At 35.1% G+C, this 21,411-nt stretch overlaps 1 protein-coding gene across 1 annotated transcript in view; it reads left to right on the top strand.

Annotated features, from left to right (window-relative positions):
- Positions 1 to 14,399: 14,399 nt before the first annotated feature.
- The window catches only part of CCDC73 (coiled-coil domain containing 73), a 46,501-nt gene continuing 39,489 nt past the window's right edge, over positions 14,400 to 21,411 (top strand). Inside the window, exon 1 of the mRNA XM_070957504.1 lies at positions 14,400 to 14,531. Coding sequence (XP_070813605.1) covers positions 14,400 to 14,531 — 132 coding nt within the window. The remainder of the gene's footprint in view (positions 14,532 to 21,411) is intronic.

Below are 21,411 nucleotides of genomic sequence, written 5' to 3' on the forward strand. Positions count from 1 at the left end.
TCAAGAATATAATTAGCGGGTGAATGTAAGGAGCATTTTATTCTTTTGACTGATGGTATTCTTAAAGCACCCCTCCCTTCTACATCTGTGATTTCAAATCTAGGCGTTTCTTTTAGTTCTGCCATGCAGCTCCTCCCAATGCAAGAGAGCTTCTCCAGGCAAGAGAATGATTCAAATCCAAATGAGATATTCCTTTCTGCTCTTGTCATTCACTCACTTTCAATTACCTAATTCCTGGGTAAGATAAAATCAGGTCCTGGTAGAGATGAACCAAAGGAAAAGATTCCCATTATATTTGTTGGGGAAGAATGTTCTTTTTTTCTTGGGCCAACTAAGGCTCCTAAGAGCTTGGTCTGACCCATGTTGAGAAACTAAGCTACCACTCATGACCCCTAAAGCTGTCTCTTCTTTTTCAACTTTTACAGAAAGGTTCAATGTGGTTTCCTGGTTCATTTCTCCACTTAGTCAAGACCACACAAACCCAATACTCAGACTCCCCACTAGTTTAAGGGTCTGCAGAGTCTGGTCAGTCAGACATAAAACATGTTAGCAATACTCCCAAGGTGAAAGAACTCCCCCCTCCCAAATGCAAGGTGTATCTACTTTCCAGGAATAAGAAAACTCAAATTACAAACAGATTATTGCTTATAAGATAGGTATCAAGCCTTCCATACCTGGATACAGATGAAGTCATAATAAGATAAGCATGTGCATTAGGAAAATATGCACTAAGCAATTTCTTATTTCTACTTTTCTATGTGCTAGGCTATACTAAATGGATCAAAAAGAATAGAATTTAAATCCTGGAGCATAAATCTATATATATTTATATATACATACAGTACACACACACACACACACACACAGATACCCCTCCTCCCGTATATAAACCTTGACTGGTGTGTGCTGCTGCGAACAGATCTGTTTGTAGATTGTTTCATTCTTTTCTTATTTAAGTTATCTATAACATAACTCTAGCTGAATTATACCTATGAACCTTTTGTCAAGCAGCCTATTAAGAATCTGGAGAATTTAGATTACACCCATATTAAGTATGACGTCAGATACTATTGTTAGACAGTGGTAGCAAATACAAATAGCTATAGATAACTCAGAGTGCTGTCAGCACATTGCATATATTGCCTAGTTGGTGGCAGGTAGGAAATGTTCTCTTGTGACCTTAGATTAGAAATCCCTATTTGCTTAGAAAAAGATGAATATTCTTGTACAAAATTGGATTTTAATTGCATACTGCAGTTCTGGAAAATACGATATCTTCTAATTATGGATATAGCAATTGTTCTTTTTTGGTATATATTTTATGATGTTTTACAATGATATTTTCTTTCTGACTATACTATAGTATGTGGTATTTTTAATAAACCAATGAAAATCTATAATACATACGATAAGAGGTTTTTTGTTGTAGAATCTCCCCTTTTTCTACTTTCTTTTGTTTATTAATATTTTTATTTTAAGGATTGTTTACATGTTATTTACAATGTTATTGTTGTAGATCTTGGTATTTTGCCTACATTTTGTACTCTTCTAAAATAAAGAGAAAAAAGGATATAAACAGCATTGTGGCCCCCAATAAAACTCATATTGATTCACAGTCACCTTGTGCTAGCTCTATCAATATTCTGGCCAGGTCTTTACCACTTTCCTAAAGGCTGATAGGTCACTGCCAACCATATTCCTGGGGGAAGGATGTTCCATAAAGCAAATACCATGAGAAGTTCCCTGAAGATGAGTTCCAGTATGAGTCTGAAAGCTCAGAAAACAAAACCTCTGGTCCCAGTGACCGACCCAGATTGGATCGTGCAACATTATCCTGCACACGTATATTCGCCTTTATTCGTGACAGAAGGCATGCTTCCAAGATTCCACCTGATGATACCTAGCATACCCACCATGGCAGATCTTAGTTTTCTTAGTCTTCTGAAGCAATACAATATATTCAATTAAGTACAACTATGGAACATAATAATTTTAGATGTATTTCCTTCTCGCTTTCTTATTTCTTCTAGTTCTCTGGTTTTTCTTACTCTTGTTCTCTACTATATATACCTCTAATTACCTTGAATAGGAACGATGAATGAAGATTCATACTGTGTGTATTAGTGGTGGGTTCCAACTGATGTTACCACCGGTTCTCTTCGTGCACGTGCTTTGCGCACGATCGCCGCATGCATGCTCGCTTCGCTCACATGCGCGTTGAACTTGCGCTCTGCGCGTGTTAGGTTTCTGGCCAGTTGAGGTGCGGCAAGCCATTCTGCCACACCTATCAGCTGGGCTAAAAAACAAGAAATAAAGGTAGGAATAAAGTGGGGAGGGCGGGAGGGCCCAGCTCCCAGTCAAAGAGAACCGGTTCGGTAACATCACATCGTCACCACTACCGGCTCAGCTGAACTGGGCCAAACCGGGAGCAACCCACTACTGGTGTGTGTGTGTGTGTGTGTGAGAGAGAATTGTTTAAGCTAAGTGAAATCTATTCAAAAACAATGAAAATGCTAATTTATAAATTTTGCGATCCAATCCACAGTGTCTCCATATTGTCAAGGTCAAATCTCATATTCATTCTTTTAATGTTTGTTCACTAGCTAATTGCTTCAATGTATATGTTTGAAAACTAATATTTTAGTACAATATCTTTAATTGTTTGTATTTTATAACACATCACTCTTTCACTTAAACATCTTTCATTTTATTTCAGAGGAGTAGTTGTTTAATATTTCTACAGTAGTGAAAAGTCTTATGGGACTTTAAACACTAACAAATTAGAAATTTTCTGTATTTATAATATATCTGGGTTTAATTTACATAATTGATATTCTTGAACAGTACTATACTACTACATATAAAAACAAAGAAATTGTGTAGTTCATTATAATGACCACTGGATGACAGTATAATGTTTAATATTCTAGGCAGAGAACTGCAATTTAATGTTTTCTTTTAAAAAAATCATATTGGTGTAAGTAAAGAAAATAGAAATTATGTCTCCCAAGTTGTTTGTACCTGTATGAAGCTACATTTTCAAAAAATGATTCCTGTGAAATGTCTCCCGGAATGGTATTACAATGTGGAATTTCTTTGGTTGTGATTTACACAGTAGGCAGTGAGATTAACTAATAATGTGGAAACAGGGCCCATGTAAAAGCAGCAGCATCTCCTGCTTAAAGAAGCCATCAAGAACTTGTTAAGAGACTATGTTCTTCCTAACTTTACTTCTAACTTCCTAGACTCTGAATTTTGCTCTTCTAAGCTAAATGTAGTATATTTAATTTATATTAAATTTAAAGTACTTTAAATTAAAGTATATTTAATACCTGCAGTATTAATTAACAAAAAGCCAACCAGAATTCTTTTATGATCTGTGATGTGAAATTATGTTTGTGTACCAAATTTGGTTAAATAGGAATTCTGATTAATCTCATCATGATTAATAATTTACAATTGTAGAAATTTCCTGCAGTGAAATGTGACAAGAGAAGTGTCTAAGGAAATATTGTGTAGAAAGAAGAGAAAGAGTTTATTTGTTCATGCAAATTGCTATGTGTTTGTACACTATTTGTATAACAAATGTGTTGTTCAGTTGCTAAATCACATTTGATTCCTCACAACCCCATGGACCACAATATGCCAGCTCTCCCTCCCCCGCCTTCCACTGTCTCTATGAATTTGTTCAAATCCATGCCCATTGCGTTGATAACACTTTCTAATCACCTCATCACCCTTCTATTCAGTCTTTCCCAGCATCAGGGTCTTTTCCAATGAATCCTCTTTTCTCATTTGGTAGCCAAAGTATTTGAGTTTCAGCTTCAGTATCTGTCCTTCTAAAGAACAATCAGGGTTGATTTCCTTGTATAACAAATAAAGAAATAGCAAACATTTCAGATATATTTGTGTTATATGGAATTCCATATATTATTGAATTTAATGCATAATTACTACACAAAGAAAACTTCTCATGGCCTTAACCTGTATCTTTATTATACAGGTAGATTCCTAATTTTATTTTATTTTCAGTGAAGCCTATCATGGCCTTAACCTGTATCTTTATTATACAGGTAGATTCCTAATTTTATTTTCTATTCAGTGAAGCTTATACTTTGTACAGCTGAATGAGTTTTGAAAGACGTTTTATTCTCTCTTAATTGAATTAATTGATTGGTATAAAGAATAATACAATTTTTAGATTTGGTTATAACATAGGAAGGAACAGAGTACATTTTTCTAGCTAGATTGGAACCTTTACTATTTTTTACCTTTTTACTAATTATATGCCATTTCTTGTGAAAATGTTCTTATGAATAGTATTAACTTATTCCTAGTATAAATTTTATATGATCGATTATTTACAATTGTGTTTTGCTAGTCATCTCATCATTGTGAGTCATCTCTGTTCAGAGCATAAAAGTTACTCTGAAAGCAGATTGGCACATCGTTCTGCAGGCACAGACACCTACTGGGACTGAAGAAGCTGGAGATAGACAGGGGGAGTTTTCAAAGAAACCACGTGAGCATTTTGAAGGGAAGAGTTTTATTGCAATAACATATTGTATAAAGTACTTTTTTCAAACACTTTGCTCAGCTCTAGTGCCTAATTATGGGGTCAAAGTGTAGCTAGTCGAGGAAGAGAAAACCCAAGTAATATTGTCCAAAACTATGCCAGTGAAGCAGCAACAAGGTGAAACCCATAGTATTTTAAAGAAACATTTGCAAAATATGATGTATTTTTCAGAATAAATATTGCAATACCAATATCCTTACCTCAAAATTAAAAGGTTAATTGTTTCTACATTGGTCTGGTGGCTTCTACCTATTTTCCAGGAAATGTATTTTTTTACTCTACTGGTTAAAAATACTGCAGCAGTGCCTTAAAAGCCTTTTCTACATGGAATGCATAACAATGAATTACACTGCTATTTCAGAAATAGCCTGCCCATCTTGTATATAACTCTTGTCCTGTTATCTTACACATTTCATATAATTTATTTTCTTTCCCATTTCTTTTAATGGCATTTGGCATATAATTGTAATTAACTCTTAACTAAGGCCAGAACTACATATAATTACAGTTATCCCAGGCAAAATCAGGGGAAGATAATTTTGGGGAACTCATAAAATTATCCCTAAAATGGCAAAATAATTTTAATAATTGCCAGTTGTATAAATTTTACTGTGTTGTTATCATTATAACCATGATATTATTATTGTATTGTAGATCTTTTTTATTTTTTATACAGTTTTATTATTCTACAGATTTTTTATTTTTTATTTTATTTTAATTTGATTTATATGCCGCCCTTCTCCGAAGACTCAGGGCGGCTTACAATGTGCTCAGCAATAGCCTTCATCCTTTTGTATATTTATACAAAGTCAGCTTATTGCCCCCACAAACTGGGTCCTCATTTCACCTACCTTAGAAAGGATGGAAGGCTGAGTCAACCTTGAGCCTTGGCGAGATTCGAACCCTGCAGTAATTGCAGGCAGCTGGTCTTAAGCAGCTTAATAACAGGGTGCCTTAAACCCTTGTACTACCAAGGCTCTTATATACTGCATTGGGTTTTGTTTTTTGTTTTTTGTTCACATTCCAATACAGACCTATGTAAAACCATTGTTAATGATTCCCTTGATAGCTAACTTAGTCATTATATAAATAGCATCTGATATTTTTTTAAAAATAGACATAGCCTTTAACATTTAAATTCATTAGAAGTTAAATTACTTCTAGTGTGAATTTCCAGTTTAAATTATTATCCTTATCCATAATTTTGATATGACTTTGCTGAAGATGCTCAGTGAGCAGTATTTTAAAAAGCATGAAAACTGCCATGAAATGTATTGGAAATTCTATTTGATATCTGTCAGCATGTGAATTTTAAAACATTTAACACAGTAAGTAATGAGTGCTGCCCTTTATGTCTAAACACACTCTGAAATGATATTTAATTTAATGAACTGTGTATTTGAAATTTAAAAAATGTTTAAGAATAAATTTGGCTGGTTTCCTTTTCAAAAACCTAGTACCTAGAATATATTCAAAGGTATATAGCATATGCCTCACAAATATTCTCTGATCTTTAAATAAGGAGGAAATTAAACACAGCGATTATTCTACATGCATGTTCTACAAATAAATAATCTTGTAATAATCTTGTATATGTATGATATTTTTCTACCGAATTACTTCCAAAACAGATTGTATACTTTTCAAATAATTTTCTAGGCAACAGTAAGGTAGAAAACAAATAGGAAGGTTATGGCACTGCTTATGCTATTGGACTCCAATACCTATCATCCCTGATCATGAATTATGTTGGGACTAATGAAATTTGTAATTTAGCATCATCATCAACCAAGGAGAGCTAAGAACAAGACAAGAACTACAGGAGATGGGTATAGACATTGACTGGTGGCCTTACCTACAAATAAAATCAAGATATCAGAAGGATTTGACCCAATTTGAATTCCAAAAAGGCCAAAACGAGCTAGACAAAATTTTACAAGGACCACAGGATAAATTGATAAAAAAAGTTTACAATTATTTGCGAGCATATAAATTAGAAGAGGAGGTAGTCAAGGATAATATGTTAAGCTGGGCAAAGAATTTCTGCCATGACATCGAATTAGATAAGTGGGAAAAATTATGGACAATAAACTACAAATTGACAATGTCTGTACCCTATAAGGAAAACTTGCTTAACATGTTTTATAGATGGCATCTCCCTCCGGCCAGATTGGCAAGAATGTTTCCTAACACATCTTCAACATGCTGAAAATGTAAGTTAAATAAAGGAACTTACTATCATACATGGTGGACCTGCCCAAAGGCAAAACAATACTGGCAAATGATCAAAACACAAATAGAACAAATCACACAACACAGAATAGAAATGAAGCCAGAAACCTTCCTACTAGGCATTATATCTGGACAATATGAAAAGGAAATAAAATACCTAATAATTCACATAACAACGGCAGCACGCATAACTTTTGCACAAAATTGGAAAAGTAATGACATACCAAGCGAGGAGAAAGTAATTAGCAAGATCATGGAGTGTGCAGAAATGGACAGATTCACAAAGGAACTTCAAGATAAGGAAGAACATGATTACTATTTAGTATGGGACAAGTGGTACACTTGGTTGGAAGATAGGAAAAGGAAAAAACAGAACTAGGAAGTGGTTAGTGGAATTTAAGATAGACATAGAAACACAAATTATTTACCGTAGGCCAACAGGGATTTAAAAAAGTTTAAATACAACATAAAGGACCCAATGAGAGAGGAGTCAAACATACAAATGAGAATTACATAACAGACTACAGTTGCGATAACTTCGATATGATTATACCTTTTTTTTCTGTGTATATGTTTTGTATGTCTTGTTTTTACTTGTTTTGTTTTGTTTGTATCTTTAAATAAATAACATTTTTTTAAAAAGTATGTTTTCTGCACAGTTTGTTCCGCTATAATTTTGAGATAAGTGTACACACTTTTGTGGATAACCAATGCAAACTTTTGATTAACTGCAACTCTGGAGAAATGCTGTGAAAATAATTTTGCAGTGTTTCTTTGGGATCATGAGGCAGGCAATTTTTTATATTGTTACTATTACTATAATTCAATTCTCAAGGGTAGTCTAATTTGCCAAAGATTCAACGCAGCATAGAAGAACCATTTAAAATGCCTTTAAAATTATATAATATAGAGCAGGGATTCCCAACCCCCGGGCCGCAACCCAGTACTGGGCTGCAGCCAGAGGTGGTATGAGCAGGTTCTGACCAGTTCTGGTGAACCTGTAACAGAAATTTTGAGTAGTTTGGAGAACCGGTAAATATCACCTCTGACTGGCCCTGCCCCCATCTATTCTCTGCCTTCCGAGTCCCAGCTAATCGGGAGGAAATGGAGATTTTGCAGGAACCTTCCCCTGGAATGGGGTGGGAATGGAGATTTTACAGTATCCTTTCCCTGCCACGCCCACCAAGCCACGCCCACAGAACCGGTAGTAAAAAATTTTGAATCCCACCACTGGCTGCAGCCCGTTGGGAACTGGGTCACGGAAGTGGTGGGCAAACGTGCATTTGTGTAGCTCCATTTGCGTGAGCAGCAGGCACACTTGCCTGCTGCTGGTATAAATGGAACTGCATGTGTTGTTGTCCACTGCTTGCAGGAAACCATCCCTCCCCTACCCACCAGTCCGCAAAGCCAGAAATGTTGGGGAACTCTGATGTAGCATAACAACAATGCTTCAAAATATACACAAAAATTAAAAACAAGTTATTTAAATCACCCATGCTGAAAAGGCCACATTTTCAACTTCTACTTTGAGCAATCATTTTGTTCCTGTTTTATTTTTAAAGGAAAGGCACATAAGTAGATTGATTCCATTCTTCCATGTAGATATGGAATTTCCTTATAAAATGTCCACTTTGGTATCTTTTTCTTGGCCACTAAAAGCAAACATAGTGAAGGAAAAGGTGGGTCATTTTATACTGAGGAAGATGGTGGGTTGTTGTCTAGAAGGAGGGAGTTTACAGCATTTCTAAAAAATTGCAGTATCTGAAGTAAAATTAGTGCTTATTTAAATTTCGCCATAGTGTAAACAATATATTTGAAAGTGAGTAAATAATATATATTGTACTGAATATTTTCATTAGTGATATACAACAATATTACATTGTTGTACATTGTTACATAAGCATTACATTGTTACATATATGAGCCATGGTGGTGCAGTGGTTAGAATGCAGTATTGCAGGCTAATTCTGCTGACTGCCAGCAGTTTGGCAGTTCAAATCTCACCACGCTCAAGGTTGACCTAGTGTTCCATTCTTCCAAGGTCCATAAAATGAAGACCCAGATTGTTGGGGGCAATATGCTGACTCTGTTAACTGCTTAGAGAGAGCTGTAAAGCACTGGGAAGCGGTATATAAGTTTAAGTGCTATTGCTATATTCATTAGTTTCTCTAAAGATTTCTCCCATCTTGATTTTAAAAAATAAGATGGCAATCCTCCCCTTAGGCTGCATCAGTCACATTGAAAATATTAGGATTTAAAAAGTCAAAATTGTGTATAAGATTGCAATCTGCACATCGATACATATTTTCTTTGGCAATTTAAATCTATAAACATGAGCAGTTATCCATGAAAAGCAAATAAATGTTCATTAAAAATATTAAACACGTAATATTTTATTCAAGTTATACCAAGATGCCACAATGCTTTAGAAAATATTGGTAAATGGCTTAAATGTCACAGCATGTTTTTTTTTTTTTTTAAAAAAAATAGAAGTATATGAAAACTTGCACTTTAAACTAACTTTAAGTGCTGACACCTATTGTGTTTGGGTTTTAAAAATAATATCAAATCCTTCTAGTTGTTATAGTAGTAAAAACGATAGTGTGAAATTGATGCTGTTATAGTATAACAATAAGGACGTGACTCATGTATTTTATGTACACATGCATTCAACTGTAGTGACAAATGGTTTCATGCTGTGTGATTAAATGCATATTAGCGTTTGCCCTAGGCATTTGATTATTACCATCTTTACTTCATTACATTTCCACACTATATGGCTATATAATTTATAAGATAATACAGACATCACTTTGTTGCTGATAGGAATTATTCTGTTTTATGGATGGTGTCCTTTAATTTTGCCTTTCATGGATTATAAAATTGGTTAATATCTGCTGAAGTGAATCACTGGAGAAGCAAATAAAGATGTTGGCCTCAGGTCACCGTGTCATTTGTGATACTGGCAAAATCTTACTGGCTCATTTATCCCTGTACATGATTGATAATACCATGGGTTAAATGGAGAAAGCTTTGCTTCCATTAAAGGATCATCACGAGTGAAGACCTCCCACTTAAAAGTCAGGCATGATGAGATGACAAGAGTCTATCTACAGGTCAAATTAAATAACTTAAATAATTTAAGTGAAATGACAGTATAATTTGTCCATCCTGTGTTATTACCTTGACCCCTATCAGGCTTACTGCCTTACTTTCTAGTGCAGATTATTTAATATGTAATTTTTAATAAGTGTTGTTCAAATATATGAAAACATACACAGTACTTATGGGTGTGGTAAAACATATTTTTATAATGCATTCTCATTGTAAAATGAAAACTTCTACCATGAACTATTGGTTAAATTCAAAATTGGTAATTAAAGGGTATATGCAATGGATATTTTAATGCAGCAATTTTAACTGTTTTTTTCTTTTGCTATATTCATGTAAAATAAAAAATTGTAACAAGAAAATAATTGTCTAAAACTATAATAGGCATTTTCCTTTTAATAATTATATATTTTATAGCTATATTAAAATGTTTTTTATAACTGCCCTTTTTGCTATATTTTTATACAAAATAATGTGCCAGTAATTCAAATAACGTATAGAAAAGCATTCTTTAGTGCAAACATAATCAAATCATTTATTTAATATGATCAAAGGACACTGAATATGGCATATTTCACACCAATCAGTTTTAGCTTTTATTTATTTATTAGATTTGTTTGTCACTCATTTTGCTTCGAGGTGACTCTCTTTTAACTGTTTTGCTGTCAGAAGGCATTATTTCATTGCTTTGGAAAGTTTATAATGCGTCTGACCAGTGGTATTTCTATTATTGGATAGCTTACTAAATGCTATAAATTTTTTCTACATAGGTACAAACTATTTGGTCATAATATTTGATTAAAATCAGGAAACAATATTGTGAATTGCTGCTTTATTTGTGTTAGATAGGGGGTGCAAATAGAAGAGGCAGGACACCGTAGTTCATTTCAGTACTTTATTTCCAGCTGCAATCAGGAGCAAGAGAGGAGGCAGGCTGCCGGAGCTCTCTTTTTATAGAGCCCTGGCAGTCTTGCCAGCCACTGATAGCGGTTTATTTTTCCTGCCACTAGATTAGCCAATCAGCTGCAGGCATGAAAATGGGTGCTCCGTACGTCCATACGTAACAATTTGTAAAGCTAAATATATATTTTAACTATTGCAGAATATTGAGATTACATTTTTGAAATATCTTTATAAATCAGGTATACAACAGACTATCAGCTCAGGAAAAGGTAAATTATTGTTTGATTTTCAGAATAAATATTTGATCTCTAGTTAAAGTTAGGTTATTTAATCTAAAATATAGTTACTTTTTATGTTAAATTTTGTTTCCTAAGCAATTAATTTACTTTAAAAATATTTGCCCAGTTTTCACTCAAATATCTAAAGCAGCTAATAGTGACTACATTTGCACATCACACTATAATTTGACTTGTTTGTGTTTGGCTTAATGCATTGTGTGAATGCAGTTCCTGCAGTTAATAAAATATAGTTTAGAATATTGTGTGAGCCCATCAATTGTACTTTAGTCAGTATATCATAACTAAAGAAACTATGGTTGAGCATGATGTGTGTATTATTGCATTAGAATAAGTGCAATAATAATTTTGACTACACTGTAGAAAAAACGCAGAGCTAAAGGAAAAATCAGATTAATACTGATCAGCAGATACAATATTTTTTAAAAAATCTATTTCTATAGTACTGCTCTAGCATTCAGTACCATAACCTAAAAGTCTTCCACAAACAAACAAAAAACAATTCAATGTGATATGCCACCATAGACAAACAGGGTGACTTCCTTAGGGAGGAGATCAACCGATTAGGCAACACTACAGATAAGACTTCTGTTTGTATCTATCCAAGCTCTATATTCATCAAACTTCAGTAGAACACAAAATAAAAGCTTCATTCACTATGTTAATGAGTAGAAAAATTAAGGTGGAAGAAGTGATTTACTGAAGTGAAGTATCTCACACAAGACTATCAGGATTATCAGCAAATTCTTAAAATATTTCAATTTTTATTTTTATTTATTTATTTTTCAGATTTCTATACCGCCCTTCTCCTTCCGGACTCAGGGCAGTGAACAGCCAAATATAAAACATTCATACACAAAAGTTAAAATAGATTTAAAATAATTAGATAAAATTTGGCCCATAATTTAAAACATTTCAATTAAAATCAATATCAAATTTAAAACCAACCATAAAATCAGGACAGCCCGGCTAACTGAAAAAAGTAGGTTTTAAGGGCCTGACAAAAAGTCCAGAGGTCTAGGATCACTCGTATCTCTGAGGGTAGATTGTTCCAGAGGGTAGGTGCCACCATAGAGAAGGCTCTCCCCCTGGGGGTCGCCAGCCGACATTGTCTGGTCGACGGCACCCTGAGGAGGCCCTCTCTGTGGGAGCGAACTGGCCGGTGGGAGGCAATTGGTGGCAGAAGGCGGTCCCGTAAGTACCCCGGCCCTAAGCCATGGAGCACTTTAAAGGTGATCACCAACACCTTGAAGCGCACCCGGAAGTCCACTGGAACCCAATGCAGCTCACGCAGTAGAGGAGTCACATGAGAGCATCCCGTCGCTCCCATAATCCCCCGCATGGCCACATTCTGCACCAGTTGGAGCCTCCGGGTGCACCCCAAGGGGAGCCCCATGTAGAGAGCGTTACAATAGTCCAGACGAGAAGTGACGAGTGCTTGAGTGACTGTGCGTAGGGAGTCCCGATCCAGAAAGGGGCGCAACTGGCGTATCAGGCGAACCTGATAGAAAGCCCCCCTGGCCACGGCCATCATATGCTCTTCTAAAGACAGCCGTGCGTCCAGGAGGACGCCCAAGTTGCGGGCCCTTTCCGTGGGGGCCAATGATTCGCCCCAATAACCAGCGATGGCACCAGCTGGCTATACCAGGACGCCGGCAGCCACAGCCACTCGGTCTTGGAAGGGTTGAGTCGAAGTCTGTTTCTCCCCATCCAGACCCAATTTTAAGACTTCCTTACATATAAACGTACCAATGATTTAAAATCATCTTCTTTGACTTATGTAATTTTATATTTACAGTCTTGTGTTGCTTATTGATACCTACGTACTATGGCTATTGTACAAGTTTTAATAGGTGGTAAGGTACCTTCTAAAACTGATCATCATTTCAGACTGATAAGCATATAAAATCATTATTGATTTGATTATGGATCTTTCTATATGCAAGGTTGGTGTTAAATTCCACACAGAGCTTCAAGAAATTCATTTTTTCCTCTTTCCTCTAATTTTGGTGTAGTTTCCCTTGTTTCCTGATCTCTATCCCTTGATCTCCCTCTCCATTTTATAAATCAAAGATGCATCTTGTCGCCATTTCCCTGTAGCTTTCTGATTATTCCGAGGAGTGGTTTAGATAAATTACATGGCTGCTTTGGGAAAGGGCAGATTTTTCTTACCTGAAAACCCCACAAACATAATAAATGAAAAACAGTGAAAGGGCCAAAAGGCATCAAGTCTCAGTTTTAGTATATGCCAATTGGTCAGCAGGAAGGAGTGTTGTTTATATAAGGAGGCAGGACAAAAAGTAATGAATGGAAATGAGAAAACTAATCTAGTAATAAGGAGAAATTCTCTAACAGTTAGAACAATTAATTAGTGGAATGGTTTGCCTTCAGAAGTTGTGGGTGCTCCATCACTGCTTGAGAAGGGGGTTGGACTAGAAGACCTCCAAAGTCCCTTCCAAATCTATTATTCTTTTAAATATTCTTTTCTGTTTAATTCTGAGACATGAAAACAATTTCTAAATATTATATGTGCTTGTCATTAATTTGACATCTGTGTTGATGGAGATTGAACTGGCTTGTGTCTACAGGATCCATTCTGAGTCGGCTACCAGGACCAAAGGTTTATTCTTCCAAGCTTTTGGGCTTGTGCTGGAGTCCATCCTCAGGGAACTTCTCTCTCTCCAGAATGTGCCTGGAATCTTGTGCTCAGTGCTCTGGAAAGTTCAGGGCATTGTATCACCTGCCAAACAAGAAAGAAAATCTTAATACTTATTAATACTTATATTAATACTTAATACTTAATACTTATTTAGTACTTATTGATGGAATACTTGTCATAGTGTTGAGTTTGGAGATTGTTAAATTGATCTTCAAATTAGAGGCACATTTGTCCCAAACTCATTTTTTAGTGTGGGTTGATGTATATTTGTTACACTCCACATACTTCATTGTCACCCAGGATCTGTTTCTACTTTCCTTTCACATATATTTCACTCAAATATATACTTTTCTCTTTGGTTCTGGCCACTTTTATATGAGAAGCCTCAACATTCAAAGACAAGTGCAGTTTTGATCTGAATAACAAGCATAAACCTTGGGCACATTAGTTAATGTCATGCAAAGTTTGAAATCAAGGGGTCACCAAGAGCTTCCCTTCTTCTCTGCCTTTGTTCTTTCTGCACCAATTAATCCAGGAGTGGGGAGTTGGTCAAACATTGGCCCTAATAATATTAATATTACATTTAGTAATTAAAAACTTCTTTTTAGATTCCATAGGTTAAATGGATGAAGATTTAAATAAAGAAATAGCAGCGTATTCCTTACAAAACTCCTCAGAAGCATTGCTTTCTATTCAGTTGCTAGATTTCAAAACAACATTTCTGGAGGCCATAGAAGAGTTGCGTATGAGAAGGGTAGGTGCATTTATTATTTATGTTTAGTTTTTGAATTATTATCAAATGTTAATGCAGTAAAATCAATAAAATGAAATAGTCATTAAGATCTATTAAAATGAGTTAAAAAAACTCCATTCCTAACCATCTCAAAGTATTGGAAACCCAAACCAAACAGAGTAGTCACTGGCAGAAAAGTGTTTTCAATTCTCTTCTGTTCTTCATATTCAGTATATAGTACTACAATAGGAGTTTTGAGCTAAAGTTGTTGCAAGTGTCACATGAGAACTACATTATAAATCAGGAGGGTCTATGACAATTTGCCACAGCCAACTCACCATGGCCAATGTGCCACCGCCAACTCAGCATGGCCAATTCTCCACGGGACAACTTGCCATGGCCAACTGACTGCAGGATAATTCACTGTAGGACAAGAGTTACACTAATGTTAAAGAAATGGTAGAATAGAATCATTAAAGAAAGGATGTGAAAGGAGGGACAGAATGAAATGTGAATGACAATTTTTTTTAAAAAAAAAATATTTTAAATAATTGAACTGTTAAATTTTCCTGTGGTGAGTTGTCCCATGACAAGTTGGCCACAGTGAGTTGACTGGGGCAAGTTGTCCCATTCTGCAGCTAGGAGGCTACTACACTACAGCTTTTTCATATATAGAAATAAACATCTGTATTGAGTCAATAATAAAGAAAATGAACAATATAAGATATGCTGTTAAATGTAAATTTATTCAGTTAAATACTGTATTAGATAATATAACTAGCTTTCATGTGGCACTTATAACAATTTAAAATAAAATTCCTATTGCAGTAGCTGTTTACGATTCCTGAATATAAAGAACACAGAAAAGGCATTGAAATATTTTGTAACTTCTCTGAATAAGGAGAGAACTTGAGATCATTCACAAGTGCTCCAGACAGTTGCTCTCCATGAGAAAACTGCAAGACATTGGTCTTTAGGGCTGTGGGAGATGAGAAAATAGCTATTTTGCTCAAACCATTTTCAATGTTTTTAAATTCACACATTTCTTTTCTAATCATTTTCAAAAAATTGCTCATTAATTGATTTTTTAGGAACTTTTGGGTCAACATGTTTTATATTTCCAGATGAGTTTCCTTCAAACCTTAGTGAAAGAAATTTTAAATAAAAGTTAAGAACTTAATTTTCTATGAAGATTCTCAGTCATCCAGGTCATGGTTGTCCCAAAGGTGCTTTTTCAAAATATTATATTGGATTTACCAGAGTGTTTATTAAAGGTTTGAAGAATTTTGTGAGAAGTGATAAAGAAAAAAAAAATAGAACATTATTAGAAAGGACTAAAGATCAAGATTGTTAAAAGTAAAAGGAAATAATATAAAGTTATTTTATTTGAACAGTGTTAAAATAGATATTTTGTTATCTCTGATAATCATTAAGGGACTTTTGCAGACCTCAGGACATAAATGATGAGATCTTATGGAACTGTTTATAGATGAGAGATGGGATATGACAAGGAAAGAGCATTTCTTTTATTTTAGAGGTGACAAGTTACTAATATTGTTTATACTTGTGATAAAGGGAGAAGTAGTTTCTTTTTATATGTTTCTTTTTCTTTACTATATTCTTATTTTCTCCTTATTTTCTCTTTCTTATCTCTTTTCTCTTTTTCTCTTTTTTTTTCATACCTTGTATTTTCAGTTAGTTTTTAATCTTGTAAATTATAATCTTTAATAAAATTACTATATTAAAAAAAGGATAACAATTTTTTTCACTATTGTTCTGGCTTCTTATCTAGCAGTCTTTCATTAAACTATTATTTGGTTTAATGTATTGAGTTGAAACCAATCTCAATTTACTTGCTATTGTTCATCAGTCAGCTTTGACCTCAACATGTTAATTTTCATAGATGAGAAAAACTGTTGACATATATGCTTGCCTTCAAAAAATGCTAATATCCTTGTGGAGCCACTGAATAACTTACAGAATCTGTCTCAAGAAAGAAACTGGTAGAAATCTGGAATTACCATATTTTTTGGACTATAAGATGCACTTGACTATAAGACGCACCTAGGTTTGGAGGAGGAAAACAAGAAAAAAATATTCTGAACCAAATGGTGTAGTAATATATTTAATAAAATATAGCAGAATAATATTTCAACCATGTAAAGTCAACAACAGTATTAAGAACCATTATCACTATCATTAACAAATGAGAAGAGACTTTAAGATTCAAGCACTCTTCTAATTTTCTGGAAACCCTAAGAACTCATCATTGCTAGTGTCAGAATTTAGGAAGCTCAGTTGCTCACAATCGCTGATATCACTTTCTTCGCTATCTTCATTTATGATACTATCTTCAATTCCATCTAATGCATTGCTAATGCCACATTTTTTGAATGACCATGCAACAATTTCGTCCTTCACTGAGTGCCATGATGTTTTAACCCATTCACAAACTTGAGTGATAGTGGGCCTCTTCATTTGTCCAGTAGTATTAGATCATGATTACCAGCAGCCATCCATTTGTTCCACTGTTCTTGCATATAGACTTTAAATGGTTTGTTGATGGAAATGTCAAGAAGTTGCAAGTGGCTGGTAAGACCCCCAGGAATTACAGCTATAGGAGTGTTCACTTCTTTAAATTTCTTTTTTGTGGTTTCGCTAATATGGGCTCTAAACTGGTCGAGCACTAATAAAGCAGGTTTTTTCAGAACCCCTCCAGGACATTTGAATCACACTTTTTCAACCCATACTCTCATTCCATTTTCGTCCATTCATCCTTTCTCATGAACATGCACAACAACTCCTCATGGAATCACTTCTTTTGGAAAGGTTTTCCTTTTGAAAATTAAAATTGGTGACAATTTGGTTTGTCTGCACAGCAGGACAACACAACCATATAATGTGTTTTCGTATATCCTGAGATTTTCACGGTTATGGTTTTGGCACCTTTCAGATCAACAGTTTTATTAGATGGTACATCAAAGGTTAGCGGGACTTCATCCATATTCCCAATCTGGCCAATTTCAAAATTATTTTTCTTCCTAGCATCTATTACAAGTGTATGAAAAGACTGAATCTTAGATTCATATTCTTTTGGCATTTTTTGCATTAGTTTTGGTGCGCAAAGCAAGGCCATATCGCCTCATAAATTTGTAGCACCATGATGGTGATCCAGTAAAATCCTGAATGCCTTTCTCTACAGCAATGTGTTTGGCTTCATCTATTACCATTTTTGTAGACACTGCAAAGCCATTACTCCGGTGATGTGTAATCCATTCTTTCATGTCCATCTCTAACTGTGGCCACATTGCAGCAAGCCCAAGAAAATTGTGTTTACTTTTATCTTTTACTTTTTGCAGCTGATTCACCTGTTTCCTCCACTCTCTTATCATTTTTTCAATTGGAGGTGGTCCAAAATGTTTCTCCACTGCTCTGTTTCCATGTTCCTCAGCATATTTTACTACTTCCAGTGTAAAAGAAATTTTATATGCTAGTCTTTTCTGGTTTGACATCCTTGTATGTAGCGTGAGGAGGTACCATAGTATTTTTCTTCAAGAAAGAACTGTCAGCAATGTGTCCTTTATTGTTATGAGAGCACTGTAGCTGAGAACATCAAGGAATGACACACTATTATAGGGGATCTGCTGCAGACATACTGTTATGGGGGACATGTTTAAGGTTTTACCTTTATAGGGGACAGTTTATAATGAGGACACTTCATTAGAGGACACTTTCTTAGGCACTTTTCATAGGATTGTATTTTGTTTCTGCAGTGCCCACTTACATCCCCATGTACCGGTATGTGTATGTGTGTGTGAAAGTAAAAACAAAGGAATTGGCTGATTGGAATGTTAGTCAGATTTCAGATTTTAACCATGCCAGATGAGCAGACGAGACCTTCCCCGATGTACACTTGCTAAACGGTTGCATAAATGGACGTTTACTCCAATAATCCAGGCAGCTGGGATTGCCTCACTCCCTCACCTGTGTGTCTCTGCCTTCCATTGCTGCCAGAGATACCGCAAAAGTGTCCAGCAAGCAAGTGTCCTCAAGCCTAATAATTATTCCCAGTTACAAATTGATATCCAATATCCAATCCAACTTCTAGACCTTAAAAAGAGGGCAGAATATATGTTTCTTGCATAGAAATATTGTGTTTGTAATTTTTTGAACTTGTTGACAATTTGTCCTTTTTTTCTTTTTGATTGAAGTCCATTTACATTCCAACTGATTATTTTAATTATCAGGCCTCCATGGACACAAAACATTTCTGAAGATCAGTTTCCCAATTATAGAACCATTGTGTACTGTAATAAACTTATGGAAAATCAAATCCTCAAAAAGACAATATTTAAATGGTGAATATGAATCTAATCACCAGACTGCAAGAACAAAAGTGAGCGGTCTGATGAGGAGTCAGTATGTAAAGCTACTCATTGGTTGCTTTACATTGCAATGAACAAGGACACATTCAATTTTGCAGCTACTAAGATTGTTGGCCAAGCAGGTACAAAGATAGCCAGGAAAATGATTGAAGACTGGGAAATGGGTCTCTTGTCAGTCAACAGGAGTGCTGATTTGCCACCAGCTTATCAAGTACTTAGGAGCCAAAGACTTGGTAGCACAAGGAAACAACAGTCGATGACTGAATAGCTGGCCATCAACATCTCAATCAATCAGTAAGCAGCCAATCAGGCACCACAGAAGTACTATATATAGAATAGCCCAAAGCATCCATTCTGGTAGAGAGAAGTTCCCTGAGAATGGGCTCCAGCACCAGTCTGAAAGCACAGAAGTCTAAACCACTGATCCCGGTGACCGACCCAGATTGGATCTTGCAACATTATCCTAGGACATGTATATTTGCCTTCATTTGTAAATTATAGTAATGTTTATTACACCTTCCTAGAAGTGTATGATATGCTTAAAGTTAGTGACACCAAGATAATGCTCAAAAAGTTAGCAGGCTCAGTTTACAACATCAGAGAGACAATGTCCTCTAAATGGCAACTGTCTGGGTAGATAAATAACTGATTTGCAGATGCTCATCCTTTCATTTTCTAAACTTCAGTTTATGTGGGACTGAAAAATATTGTTGGAAATACACATTGTGCACGAGGGTTCATGCTTTACATTGTGACATGTTGTCTTTCCATTCTTGCCGTAATTAAAATAATCTTTTAAAAAATCAGGACAAAAAGACCCCTAGTAAAGTACTATCAAAAGTATTACCACTTGAGGATTTACTGCTTACGGTACTGCAAAAATACACAAAAATCATGCGCTAACCCGGATATTTCCTCCTCCCCTTTATTATAGTGACCCCACTATTTCACGGAGCATTTCATGGAGCAAAAACACTTATTAAATTATTTGCCTCAATGATGCCAATAAAACATCAAAAATAAGTAACGTGTAGAAAATCAGATTCACTAACTGTGTTAGTCACTGGCCACATTGGTTGTTTAATATTTTGCTTCTTTTTTATCCTGTTGGTATAAACAGATCCAAGAAGGAACCTGTTTTTCTTCTTTTAAGACATACCATAGTGGATGTTAAACTTTGAAAATTTCACTTGAGGAACTACTTTATGTAGGGCACCCTAAACAGACTATGAATCTGTAAGTCTGGAAACTGTTTGGTTGGGTAACAAAAAGAAATAGATGTGGCAATTTTGTAGGAGGTGGATTATGATTTTGAAAAAGATAGTAAAAGTACCTAGTTTGGGCTGCTTGGATATGAGCCAGCTGTACGGTATTCCTAAATCTGTTCAGGGTCAAACAATCAGGGGGGTTTGGACAATACACTGCCTTTCTTGTAAAACTACAGCCTGAAGCAAGCATTTTACAAAAGGCTTGACACTTTCTAAAGGTTATAGAGAGTAAATAAACCATCAAATGACTCCTCTTTTATTGTTATGGTGGTGTTTTTGTAAAAAACACTTAAATCCTTGTAGTCCTAAGGCAGCTAATAAAACAGCAACACTTGTAAAGGTTTTATATTGCTTGTTATCTTCTTAAAATGATATACATTTTTCTCCTAAACAGAAGAAAGTTTTCCTGTTAAAGAGCAACAGAACTGTTTGTTTCAAGGCAAAAGAAATTGAAAGTGTTGTATTTATAATAAAAACAACCAAGCAGTCAATACTGGTGATTTTAAAGAAGCCTTTCACTTTTACTTCAAGATTAGGTTTTTTTTATTAAAAAAATAACTTTTTGAGATATCTTTTATGTAATTACTGAATTTTTTCCCCTCAAATAGGACAATATTTCATTTTCATTTGCTATTTTAAAGCTCCAAGTTTCCAATTTTTTTTACTTAACAAGTTTAATCCAAATATATGCATAATTGTAAAAAAATTAATGCTTGTTAATTTCTATTCAAATATCTGATTATTAACAGATTAATGATATAAATTTAATTTCACTGTACTGATTTATGGTGCCGTGGAAAAGATCAATTTAAAATAATGTATAGCTTCTAATACCTCATGCATATTTACATTCCAGAAAAATATTTAGTGTAAGCTACAGACAAAGGTTGAAACACCTGCAGATAAGGACAACACAATGCAAGAAATTTTGTGGAATTTCTAGAATCTGTAGGCCAGCTTGGAAGGAGCTTTGGACATTTTGTATTTTTGTGAATTAACAGTGTTGAAGTTTGGCTGAGATTAAATGATGTTTATTACTTACTGTGATCAGGGGTGGGTTCTACTTACCTTTACTACAGGTTCACAATGGGGCCACGCGTGCCTGCATAGAAGCTTCCTGATGATGTCGGGGTCGGTGGGCGGAGCCTCCCACCAGTTTTACTACCGGTTCTATAGAATCGATCCAAACCGGGGGCAACCCACCACTGGCTGAGATGCAATGTAATTGAAACCACTGCACCACTTTTT

The sequence above is a fragment of the Pituophis catenifer genome, unplaced genomic scaffold (assembly GCF_029215685.1).
Source record: "Pituophis catenifer annectens isolate HBS135680 unplaced genomic scaffold, rPitCat1.0.hap2 SCAF_1, whole genome shotgun sequence".
Taxonomy (NCBI): Eukaryota; Metazoa; Chordata; class Lepidosauria; order Squamata; family Colubridae; genus Pituophis; species Pituophis catenifer.